General features: G+C 46.2%; 1 protein-coding gene across 2 annotated transcripts; it reads left to right on the forward strand.

The window, feature by feature from the left end:
* The first annotated feature begins 1,876 nt into the window (after window positions 1-1,876).
* On the forward strand, window positions 1,877-12,032 carry LOC128126364 (uncharacterized). Of its 2 annotated transcripts, none has more exons than XR_008224206.1 (2): window positions 1,877-2,775; window positions 11,787-12,032. XR_008224206.1 is itself a non-coding variant. In XM_052764116.1 (2 exons), exons 1-2 carry the CDS (start codon window positions 5,024-5,026, stop codon window positions 11,813-11,815), a joined length of 768 nt encoding a protein of 255 aa, XP_052620076.1. In that variant the 5' UTR covers window positions 2,824-5,023; the 3' UTR covers window positions 11,816-12,032. The 2 variants fall into 2 exon arrangements, 1 of the variants encoding a protein (XP_052620076.1); XM_052764116.1 differs by lacking the exon at window positions 1,877-2,775 and adding an exon at window positions 2,824-5,762.
* The last annotated feature ends 1,023 nt before the right edge of the window (window positions 12,033-13,055 follow it).

The following is a 13,055-nucleotide window of genomic DNA, read 5'->3' on the forward strand; positions in this document are numbered from 1 at the left end:
TTGCTATCTTTAGGCATTCGGGAGTGGTCACACCAACCCACCAAACAAGCATTGTCACCTCTGTGTCATGTAAGCTTCACCACCAACCCACTAAACATTAGAAATTGTTACCATTCCATAATTTTTTTAATATTATATTAAATAAAAAAACATAATTTATAACATAAATTAATTTTTTGAAAACATAAAAAAAAATAAAACTATATTTCATTAATTAAAAACATAGAATTTTAAAATTTAAATTACTAAAATTAAACATTACATTGTCTAAATAAAATAAAAATTAAAAAACATAAAAAAAAACATAGAAAAGTTCTAATCGTCATTGTCGTCAACGGCATCATCCGTCTCGTTGTCATCGTCCTCATCCTCCTCCTCGTCACCGTCTCCATCCTCCTCCTCGTCACCATTGTCATCCTCCTTGTCGTTACCGTTATTTTGCCCTTGAAATTGTCTTTTCCATATGTATTCGTTTAAATGATGTCGTAGATTGTGATGTGTTTTACGGTTTTGTATTCCAAAACCCTTGAGAAGTATGTCGAGCTGGCAACTTGTATTACTGCAGGTGGATTAAGTATATCGTTTGTGGTATATGAACAAATAATCCTACCCTCTTCTTCTATTATTCTGGATATATCAGATCACCTAGGTAATACCCATATTTATATTCATTTTCATTGACAACATATGACATTTCTGGTGCTTTACCCTGAAAATATCGTTAAATATCGGAGACGCTTGGAGCACATTCAGGTCATTACTTGACCCCGCCATACCAAAGAATGCATGCCAAAACCAAAGGTCATTTGAAAAAACCGCTTCCAAAATAACAGTCGGCACCCCATGATCACCTCGAGTGAGCTGACCACGCCATGCGTTGGGACAATTTGCCCACTCCAAATGTGTACAATCAATGCTACAAAGCATCCATGGAAAACCATGTTTAGCTTGATGCACGACATACAACTGTTTGACATCGCTTTTAGTTGGATGTCGCAAGTATATGTCACGATAAAACTCTATAACATACTCACAAAATAGATATGTACACTCCCAACCTGTCCTTTCATACATTTATAGATACTCATCTGATACGTCTGCAACAATACTGTATGCTAATTATGTAAGAGCGGTCGTACATTTTTGTATCGTAGCAAAACCACGTTTACCTCTAGCATCCTATCGTAATTGGAAAAATTCATAATTATGTGTCAAATCTCTAGCTATACGTAAAAATAAATTTCTATAAAACGAAAACGTTCTTCAAATTTCGATAGATCATATAAATAATCAACGACTACATAATCACATACCAAAAGTTCATGTGCCGCCCTTCGATCCCTGTTGATCCATTTTCTATGTTTCTTCTCAACATTTGAATTTTCGTCCCTCTCCATGTCTCGTGCCGCAGACAACAACGTATACAAAATCAAATCCTCATCAGAATTGTTATTATCGGATGACGACGAAATCTGTAGCACATGGTTCCTGGTATGTAAGATATATTTGAGTATTTTGTATTTTTGCCTTGGACTCGGCGAGTTGGAGGCCCAACTCGCCGAGTAAAGACGAGACTTGGAAGCGGTTAAGTTGGCGACTCGGCGAGTCCATATTATGGACTCGGCGAATCCGCGCTGTCTGATGAAACCCTAATTTCCAAGGGTTTGCACCCTATTTAAACGACCATTTGCGCCCCAACTCCGCCCCATTCACCCTCAGAGCCCTAACCTTCGTTCAAAGCTTTGTTCCTTGAGAGTTTGAAGCATTCCTAGTGTGTTTTGAAGTTTTGGAGAAGGGAGAAGAGTGGATCAAGAAGAAGAAGAGGAGGTCAGCCATCTTTGAGCAATCTCAGAGTTTCCCTTGAGGTAAAACTCGATTTCCCCCTCTGTTTTCATGCTTATTGTTCCTTATAACTCCATTAAATCCCTTTTGATCCATTTCCAAGCTTATGTATACTTGTGGACTCGTAATAAGTTGGGTAACTCCTAGATCTAGGTGAGATCGAGCTCCAGGAGCTTGGATCTACTGCCTTTATGGACCCATGTTGCATGTACACCCTAGATCTATCCTTTTTGGTGCATTTTGAGCCCTAAAACCCTCATTAGTGAGTATCTACACGTAAAGTTAGAAACTTTACGTGTTATTCATGCTCTAGGAACCCAGATCTGTGGATAGCATAAACTGGATTCAAGCAAAATCGACCATATAGAGACTGCATGGTAGCGACTCGGCGAGTCGTTCATCTGACTCGGCGAGTCTGCTCGCGAGTCTCCGAGTTTGTCCCCTTTTCGTTGTGTCGAGTAGAGTAGTGAGTCACGGGGTGTGACTCAGTGAGTTGGAAGCCGAACTCATCCATGAAGGAACTCGGCGAGTCATTGCCCTGACTCGGCGAGTTCAAGGCAATCTCCTTAGATCAAGACCAGACTCGGCGAGTTGTTCATACAACTCGGCGAGTAGGATGAAGGACTTGAACATCAGTTTGGAAGGAGAACTCGTCGAGTCAACGCCTAACTCGACGAGTAGAGACGGGATCCAGGTCAGTCGATTGGACAGGGACTCGGCGAGTTGGCGAGCCAACTCGGCGAGTCGGGTCAACTGAAAGTTGACTCTGACTTTGATTTAGGGCATGATTAGGGCTAAAATGGTCATTTTACCCAAAGGACAGTTAGTAGTGTTTGATTGAGTATGTTGTGGGAATTACAGCCGGAGGATTTCCGGAGCAGCAGCAGCAGCAGTAGACCGTCAGTTCCCGATCAGATCAGCAACTACTTCGAGGTGAGTTACCTTCCAGTAGCGGTGGGTCTACGGCCACAATGTCGGCCCACCAGTAGGAGTTGTATGTAGATGATTGTCTTTGTGATATTCATCTAGGGATTACTACTACCTGTGTTACGTTTATGTGCTAGTATGATATGATGCTATGTGCTAGTGACAGTAGGGGGAGATAGTCCCCGAGATATCTGGTCGGTAGGGCCGAAGGGGTAGTCATAATCAGCCATGTTAGATAGATTCTGATATTGTGATACATGTTATGTGGTAGTAGTAGAGGGGAGAAATAGTTCCCCAGTATCCGGTCGAGAGGACCGAAGGGGAGGCCAGCACCCAGATATGCTAGGCAGTATCCGGTCGAGAGGACTGAAGGGGAGGCCAGCACCCAGATATGCTAGGCAGTATCCGGTCGAGAGGACCGAAGGGGAGGCCAGCACCCAAGTATGCTAGGCAACGTCCGGTCGAGAGGACCGAAAGGGTAGGTCGGGCACCCAGATATGCCTGACAGTATATGTATGTTATGTGATTATGGTATGTGGTACATTGGGGGAACTCACTAAGCTTTGTGCTTACAGTTTACAGTTTTGGTTTCAGGTACCTCTTCATCAAAGGGGAAGGAGCTGGCGCGGTAGCGGCACATCATGCACACACTGGTTTCCGCATTTACGAGATTTCTCTGGGATTTATACTCTGATATTTCGATTGGTTGTATGATTTGGCTTTTAGACATGGTTTACGTTGTGATGTGGTTTGATCAAACAATGTTTTTAATTATTAATGTTTTCTAAAGTAATGTTTTAAAAACGAAATTTTTGGACGTGAAAGTTGGTTCGTTACAAGTTGGTATCAGAGCCCTGGTTTGAGGGATTCGGACACACCTTCGGGGGTGTCTGAACTCAAATCGAGGGATTAAAAGATTTTCCAAAAAGAAAATGTTTTCTAAAGATAGAGAAAAGAGTTTTGAGAAAGAACGAAGTGTGTGATGTGCGCGACCGGCCGAGCTCAAGTAAGTATTCCCCAAAGTACCCATACAAGTTTATGTTATGTTTATCAGCTTTTGTAGAACAACATGCTAGAATAGGACTAAGGATCTAGGAGTGATGCCTTATGTGCCTGTTTTATATGTTTCAGCTGTATGAGAAATTGCATGCTAGTGTTGAGTAGACAGCAAGTAGGATAGCCTGATTAGGTTATGCCTGATAGTATGAACTTAGCATTGTATGCTAGTACAAGTTCCTGTAAACATATATAGTTGATTGAGGTTATTACCCTTGTTTGAATACTGCTTGCTTCGTGCTTTGTGGGACTCTGAGTAATGGGAGTTAGCCAGTAGGTGAATACGTCACGTCACATGTGATCAGGGTTGAATAATCTTAGAGTGCTGGATTTGATCCTATTGCGCAGCTCTTGTTTGAGTCCAACCGTTGTAGGGACGAGTTTGTTACTCGAAGGATTATCTGAGCCTCATCACATATGATGGTATTCAGGTAATGGCTAATTGGCATTACAAGGAGGCCTGCAGCAGCTGAGGACTGGATGGAGTAGAGTCAGAGATTTCCCTAGGGCAAGCCTAGGATGAGTATAGCGGAGGACAACAATAGTGAAAGAGATCTGGCGGAGTCGAGGCAGTCCTTGAAGAAGGTACAGATAGATATGGAAGGTAGTATGGGCCCGTACTACTGAAAGCAGAGGATCCGTACCCGAACCAAGGAAGGCCAAGATGAGACCAGGGAACTTGTAGTAGATGTGATCCCTCAAAAAGTATTAGTATCGCTAATAATTGTTATTTATGTATTGCAGAATGGTGGTACTTCGATCGAGGCCGATAGATGGCGGTTCGGGAGAGGGGTCAGGTTCCGAGCCGGTAGATGAGGGACTACGCGAGTTTATCGCATCAGAGGTCACCAGGGGTATCCTTGAGTCGACCCCCATTATCTTTGGGTCGATCAAGGAAGGGATCATCGATTTGATGGAGGATAGCCTCCGGGCGTTCAGGAGTGACATGGGATCTGGCCAGTCGGGATCTCGCACGCTGTCCTTTAAGGACTTCAGGAGCAGTGGTGCGCCGGATTTCCACGGGGTGAAAGACCCCATTGCTGTCAGGCGCTGGATTGCGGACATCGAGTCTGCACAGTTGACTAGCTTCTGTCCCGAGGGGTCGAAGGTGAGGTATGCAGCAGGGTAATTACGAGACCGAGCTCGAGATTGGTGGGAGTCAGTGGGTGACTCGTTGGGAGCCTCAGCTATCGAGGCTATGACCTGGTCGGACTTTGTAACCAGGTTCAAGGCAGAGTTTGCGCCGGCTGTCGAGCTTCAGCAGCTAGCCACGGAGTTTTTGGACATGAGACAGACGACGGAGACTGTGGCAGAGATCACCGCCAAGTTCTGGGAGAGGGCACTGTTTGTGCCCCAGTATGCAGGCGATGAGGACATGAGGAGGACCCGCTATCATGACATGCTCCGGGCTGATATCCGGGAGCACGTTAGTTTTTCAGCTTGCCCCACCTGGGACTCCATGATTGCTAGGACGAGAGAGAAGGAGATAGATTTGGAGCACATCCGGAAACGGAAGGCAGAGGAGGGACAGTCAGGAGGGGCTTCGGGGAAGAAGCCCAAGGGATCGGATTTGGGGCCAAAGGGCCAACAGGGACGGGGCCGCTGCAGGAAATACGACAAGTCGCACGAGGGGGCATGCAGGTTGGGATCATCAGGCTGCTATAAGTGCGGCAAGTCTGGGAACTATAGCAGGGATTGCACTGCTCCGGCAGCAGTTATTCAGACGTCTGAGTTGCTGTGTTTCCACTGCAACCAGAGGGGCCACAAGAAGGCCAATTGCCCCCAGTTGACAGTTTCAGCGTCGGTGAAGGCGCCAGCTCCAGCGACCCTGCAGATCACAGATGGCCGGCAGGGCAAGGCAGAGGCTCCAGTGGTGAGGAGCCGGGCATTTCAGCTGACCGCCGAGGAGGCACGCGCAGCACCCGATGTGGTGACGGGTATGATTCTTTCTCTCTCATTTATTTATATGATGTTATGATATTGATATGTGCTCGGTGTATGTATATATGTGTTAGGATTGTTCCATGTGAACGGTATCCCAGTTCAGGTGTTGTTCGACTCGGGTGCTACCCGATCATTTGTTTCCCTTGCGCTTAGCAAGAAGTTTCCTGAGTCTTCAGGCATGTTGGATTGCCCTTTGGAGGTGGAGATTGTCGACAATCGATCGGTGCGGGCGTCATCAGTGTTCAAAGATTGTGTTCTGAGGTTATTCGAGGAGCGCTATTTGGTGGACCTGGTTCCCATTCCGTTGCGTGGGAACAAGGTGATTATAGACATGGATTGGTTGAGCCCTAATGGGGCAGTGATAGATTGCGCACAGCAGCTAGTGCGAGTTAGGACCCCAGGTGGGGGAGAGTTAGTGATTCATGGCGAGAGGCCGTAGTGTGGACCTGCTGTATGTTCAGCAGCGAGGGCTAGACGCTACCTTCAGCAGGGATGCGCAGGATATGTCGCGTACGTGATGGATACCCGGGAGGCGGGTAAGGCGACAGTGAGCGAGGTTCCGGTGCTGCGAGATTTCGCAGATGTCTTCCCAGAGGAGCTTCCTAGGATACCTCCAGAGCGACAGGTGGAGTTCAGGATTGACCTCGTTCCTAGTGCGGCCCCGATAGCCAAGGCACCGTATCGGTTGGCTCCTCCTGAGATGCAGGAGTTGTCTACGTAGCTGCAGGAGCTGCTAGACAAGGGATTCATTAGACCGAGCAGTTCACCCTGGGGAGCCCCGATTATGTTCGTGAAAAAGAAGGACGGGTCGCATCGGATGTGTATAGATTATCGGGAGCTGAACAAGGTAACGGTGAAGAACCGTTACCCACTCCCGAGGATTGATGATCTCTTTGACCAGCTTCAGGGAGCATCTTGGTTCTCCAAGATTGATTTGTGTTCGGGTTATCATCAGATGAGGGTCAGGGAGGAGGATACGCAGAAGACTGCGTTTCGGACGCGCTATGGCCATTATGCGTTCGTGGTGATGCCGTTTGGGCTCACCAATGCTCCTGCCGCGTTTATGGACCTCATGAACCGCGTGTGCAGACCGATGCTGGATCGGTCTGTGATAGTTTTCATTGACAACATCTTGGTTTATTCCAAGACATAGGAGGAGCATGAGGAGCATCTGAGAGAGGTATTGGAGACTCTGAGGAGGGAGAGCTTGTATGCCAAGTTCTCCAAGTGTGAGTTTTGGTTGCGCGAGGTGCAATTTCTCGGACACCTTGTCAACCAGAACGAGATTCTGGTCGATCCGGCCAAGGTCGAGGCCGTGATGAGGTGGGAGGTTCCGAAGTCTCCATCTGAGATTCGGAGTTTCCTAGGGTTGGCAGGCTACTATCGGAGATTCATTCAGGATTTCTCCAAGATAGCCGTACCTGTGACACGGCTAACGAAGAAAGTCGTGGTCTTTCGGTGGGGACCCGAGCAGCAGGCTGCGTTTGAGACATTGAGACAGAGATTGTGCGAGGCGCCGATCTTAGCCCTGCCAGAGGGCGTAGAGGATTTTGTGGTTTACTGTGACGCGTCCATTTCAGGGTTGGGCGCGGTACTGATGCAGAGGGGGCATGTCATTGCCTACGCTTCGAGGCAGCTCAAGCCTCACGAGGCGAACTACCCGGCACATGATTTGGAGTTGGGGGCGGTGGTTTTTGCCCTCAAGATTTGGCGGCATTACCTCTACGGGGTTCTATGTACCATCTACACGGACCACAAGAGTTTGAGGTACCTCATGGATCAGCCGAATCTGAACATGAGGCAGCGTCGGTGGTTGGACGTGGTGAAGGATTATGATTGTGAGATCCTTTACCACCCAGGGAAGGCCAATGTGGTGGCCGATGCGCTTAGCCGCAAGGCGGCGCCGATCAGGGATATTTGCATGAGGATGATCGTAGTGACTCCCCTGTTGGAGCAGATTCGGGAGGCTTAACAGGAGGCTATCAAGGAGGAGCATCGGAAGAGCGAGCGTGTGGTGGGTCAGGTTTCCTCCTTCGATTATGATAGCCGAGGACTATTGACACTACACCGTAGGGTGTGGGTGCCATATCACGGGGGCGTACGCCAGATCTTGATGGAGGAGGCGCATAAATCCCGATTCTCTATTCATCCAGGGGCGACGAAGATGTATAGGGATCTTCGTCTAGATTATTGGTGGCCCTGCATGAAGCGGGATGTGGCTTGGTACGTCGAGCGGTGCTTGACCTGCAGGAAGGTGAAGGTCGAACATCAGAGACCGCATGGCAAGATGCAGCCGTTGGACATCCCGTTGTGGAAATGGGAAGATATCACGATGGATTTTATCACGAAGCTTCCCAGGACCGCGCAGGGAGTAGATTCGATTTGGGTCATCTTGGATCGATTAACCAAGAGTGCTCATTTTATTCCGATTCAGGAGAGCATATCGGCCGAGAAATTGGCCGACATTTATATTAGGGAGATTGTGGCGCGGCATGGGGTGCCAGTATCGGTTATCTCGGACAGGGATGTGCGTTTTACTTCCAGGTTTTGGAAGAGGTTTCATGACGAGTTGGGCACTCGTTTGCATTTTAGCACCGCCTTCCACCCGCAGACAGATGGTCAGAGCGAGCGGACCATCCAGACTCTAGAGGATATGTTGCGGGCGGGCGTGCGTGCTAGACTTCGGTGGTAGCTGGGATACTTATCTTCCCTTAGCTGAGTTCTCATACAACAACAGCTACCACGCGAGTATTGACCGTCCCCCATTCGAGATGTTGTACGGTCGGCAGTGCAGGACCCCGATATGCTGGGGTGAAGTTGGCCAGAGAGTCATGGGGAGCACCGAGGTGGTGCTCAAGACGACCGAGAGGATCCAGCAGGTTCGGAGTAGGCTTCAGACTGCTCAGAGTCGACAGATAAGTTACGCCGACAAGCGTCGATCCGACTTGGAGTTCCAAGTCGGGGATATGGTTCTCCTGAAGGTGTCGCCTTGGAAAGGCGTCATTCGATTCAGGAAGCGGGGCAAGTTGGGCCTGAGATTCATCGGGCCGTTCAGAGTTGTAGCCCGGGTGGGCAAGGTGGCGTATAGGCTGGATCTGCTAGTCGAGCTCAGCCAGATCCACAACACTTTCCATGTTTCTCAGCTGCGAAAGTGCCTAGTGGACGATTCAGCAGTAGTGTCGTTAGAGGATATACAGGTTGATGACAGCCTGAATTACATTGAGCGCCCAATCGCAATCATCGACAGGAAGTCGAAGGATTTGAGGAACAAGCGAGTGGAACTCGTGAAGGATTTAAGGAACAAATGTAGCGTATTCTGGATATATCAGATCACCTAGGTAATACCCATATTTATATTCATTTTCATTGACAACATATGACATTTCTGGTGCTTTACCCTGAAAATATCGTTAAATATCGGAGACGCTTGGAGCACATTCAGGTCATTACTTGACCCCGCCATACCAAAGAATGCATGCCAAAACCAAAGGTCATTTGAAAAAACCGCTTCCAAAATAACAGTCGGCACCCCATGATCACCTCGAGTGAGCTGACCACGCCACGCGTTGGGACAATTTGCCCACTCCAAATGTGTACAATCAATGCTACAAAGCATCCATGGAAAACCATGTTTAGCTTGATGCACGACATACAACTGTTCGACAGCGCTTTTAGTTGGATGTCGCAAGTATATGTCACGATAAAGCTCTATAACATACTCACAAAATAGATATGTACACTCCCAACCTGTCCTTTCATACATTTATAGATACTCATCTGATACGTCTGCAACAATACTGTATGCTAATTATGTAAGAGCGGTCGTACATTTTTGTATCGTAGCAAAACCACGTTTACCTCTAGCATCCCATCGTAATTGGAAAAATTCATAATTATGTGTCAAATCTCTAGCTATACGTAAAAATAAATTTCTATAACACGAAAACGTTCTTCAAATTTCGATAGATCATATAAATAATCAACGACTACATAATCACATACCAAAAGTTCATGTGCCGCCCTTCGATCCCTGTTGATCCATTTTCTATGTTTCTTCTCAACATTTGAATTTTCGTCCCTCTCCATGTCTCGTGCCGCAGACAACAACGTATACAAAATCAAATCCTCATCAGAATCGTTATTATCGGATGACGACGAAATCTGTAGCACCTGGTTCCTGGTATGTAAGATATATTTGAGTATTTTGTATTTTTGCCTTGGACTCGGTGAGTTGGAGGCCTGACTCGCCGAGTAAAGACGAGACTTGGAAGCGGTTAAGTTGGCGACTCGGCGAGTCCATATTATGGACTCGGCGAATCCGCGCTGTCTGATGAAACCCTAATTTCCAAGGGTTTGCACCCTATTTAAACGACCATTTGCGCCCCAACTCTGCCCCATTCACCCTCAGAGCCCTAACCCTCGTTCAAAGCTTTGTTCCTTGAGAGTTTGAAGCATTCCTAGTGTGTTTTGAAGTTTTGAAGAAGGGAGAAGAGTGGATCAAGAAGAAGAAGAGGAGGTCAGCCATCTTTGAGCAATCTCAGAGTTTCCCTTGAGGTAAAACTCGATTTCCCCCTCTGTTTTCATGCTTATTGTTCCTTATAACTCCATTAAATCCCTTTTGATCCATTTCCAAGCTTATGTATGCTTGTGGACTCGTAATAAGTTGGGTAACTCCTAGATCTAGGTGAGATCGAGCTCCAGGAGCTTGGATCTACTGCCTTTATGGACCCATGTTGCATGTACACCCTAGATCTACCCTTTTTGGTGCATTTTGAGCCCTAAAACCCTCATTAGTGAGCATCTATACGTAAAGTTAGAAACTTTACGTGTTATTCATGCTCTAGGAACCCAGATCTGTGGATAGCATAAGCTGGATTCAAGCAAAATCGACCATATAGAGACTGCATGGTAGCGACTCGGCGAGTCGTTCATCTGACTCGGCGAGTCTGCTTGCGAGTCTCCGAGTTTGTCCCCTTTTCGTTGTGTCGAGTAGAGTAGTGAGTCACGGGGTGTGACTCAGTGAGTTGGAAGCCGAACTCATCCATGAAGGAACTCGGCGAGTCATTGCCCTGACTCGGCGAGTTCAAGGCAATCTCCTTAGATCAAGATCAGACTCGGCGAGTTGTTCATACAACTCGGCGAGTAGGATGAAGGACTTGAACATCAGTTTGGAAGGAGAACTCGTCGAGTCAACGCCTAACTCGACGAGTAGAGACGGGATCCAGGTCAGTCGATTGGACAGGGACTCGGCGAGTTGGCGAGCCAACTCGGCGAGTCGGGTCAACTGAAAGTTGACTCTGACTTTGACTTAGGGCATGATCAGGGGTAAAATGGTCATTTTACCCAAAATACAGTTAGCAGTGTTTGATTGAGTATGTTGTGGGAATTACAGCCGGAGGATTTCCAGAGCAGCAGCAGCAGTAGACCGTCAGTTCCCGATCAGATCAACAGCTACTTCGAGGTGAGTTACCTTCCAGTAGCGGTGGGTCTACGGCCACAATGCCGGCCCACCGGTAGGAGTTGTATGTAGATGATTGTCTCTGTGATATTCATCTAGGGATTACTATATTCATCTAGGGATTACTACTACCTGTGTTACGTTTATGTGCTAGTATGATATGATGCTATGTGCTAGTGACAGTAGGGGGAGATAGTCCCCAAGATATCCGGTTGGTAGGGCCGAAGGGGTAGTCATACACAGCCATGTTAGATAGATTCTAATATTGTGATACATGTTATGTGGTAGTTGTAGAGGGGATAAATAGTTCCCCAATATCCGGTCGAGAGGACCGAAGGGGAGGCCAGCACCCAGATATGCTAGGCAGTATCCGGTCGAGATGACCGAAGGGGAGGCCAGCACCCAAGTATGTTAGGCAACGTCCGGTCGAGAGGACCGAAGGGGTAGGTCGGGCACCCAGATATGCCTGACAGTATATGTATGTTATGTGATTATGGTATGTGGTATAGTGGGGGAACTCACTAAGCTTTGTGCTTACAGTTTACAGTTTTGGTTTCAGGTACCTCTTCATCAAAGGGGAAGGAGTAGGCGCGGTAGCGGCACATCATGCACACACACTGGTTTCCGCATTTATGAGATTTCTCTGGGATTTATACTCTGATATTTCGATTGGTTGTATGATTTGGCTTTTAGACATGGTTTACGTTGTGATGTGGTTTGATCAAACAATGTTTTTAATTATTAATGTTTTCTAAAGTAATGCTTTAAAAACGAATTTTTTGGACGTGAAAGTTGGGTCGTTACAAAATCGAAGGTGGAAAATTATCCATTTTTTGGTTTAATGTGTGTGTTTGTTTTGAAAAAATATGGGTGTGTTTTAGTGGAAATTAGTGTAAAATGAATGTATATATATAGATAGAATTTAAAAAAATAATAAAAATATTTTTTTAATCGTCAAACGGCCGAATATAACATTCCAAAATTGAATGGTCAATTAAAGCCAACGTCTTCACCCGTCTTCCGCCTCACGCCAGATGCAACCCACCGGACTTGGGGGCGGTGTTCATGCGTGGGGAGGTGGGCTACCTCAGCCCAAGACGCGTGACATTAGCCCCATACCGGGTAGCCTTATAAAACATAAAAAAGACTTGGCCTTTTAAAACTGTCTCTGCTTTTTATTGAAATCTATTCGGATGATAATTGATTCGACGTAATTTAGATCATAAATTTTTTAACGGATCCGATCTGATTACAATTACAAGAGTAATTTACACGAATGCTCCCTATGGTTTATGGTAATTTATATGTTTTAACCCTAACTTATTTTTTTAACTCAGAAGGTCCCTACTGTTTGTTTTTGTTATGCGCTTGGTCCCTATCTAAACTGTCTAAACTAAAAAGACTATTTTTTCCCTTGATTTTTTAATTTATTTAAATAAACACACCCCTTCCTCATCTTATCTTACTTACCCCACAATTTTTTCATATTTAAATAATAGTCTTTTTAGGTAAGAAGAGGACCAAACGCATAACAAAAACAAACATTAGGGACCTTTCGAGTTAAAAAAATAAGTTAGAGACCAAGCGCAAAAATTACCCCAAACCATAGGAACCATTCGTGTAATTTACTCCAATTACAATTAGATGGCTGATGTTTGTCAGCAGCAGGCAGACGGGTCTCAATTGGATGCAACACCCAACAAACCACCTATTCCGGAAGTAGGAGGGAGACAGTGTTGGATTATTTATCTTATAATGAGGCCTAGACACTATTTATTACAGGGAACCGGGAGACTAATTAAGACTTACGTTTCTCTCATATCCTATG

The sequence above is a fragment of the Lactuca sativa genome, chromosome 5, assembly GCF_002870075.4.
Source record: "Lactuca sativa cultivar Salinas chromosome 5, Lsat_Salinas_v11, whole genome shotgun sequence".
NCBI lineage: Eukaryota > Viridiplantae > Streptophyta > Magnoliopsida > Asterales > Asteraceae > Lactuca > Lactuca sativa.

What these genes read in the sequence shown, in the direction of transcription:
- LOC128126364 (XM_052764116.1), top strand. Translation starts at nt 5,024, where the DNA reads ATGACCTGGTCGGACTTTGTAACCAGGTTCAAGGCAGAGTTTGCGCCG. An exon ending in AGCACCCGATGTGGTGACGG is followed by an intron (nt 5,763 to 11,786) that starts GTATGATTCTTT and finishes TTTTGGTTTCAG; the next exon opens with GTACCTCTTCATCAAAGGGG.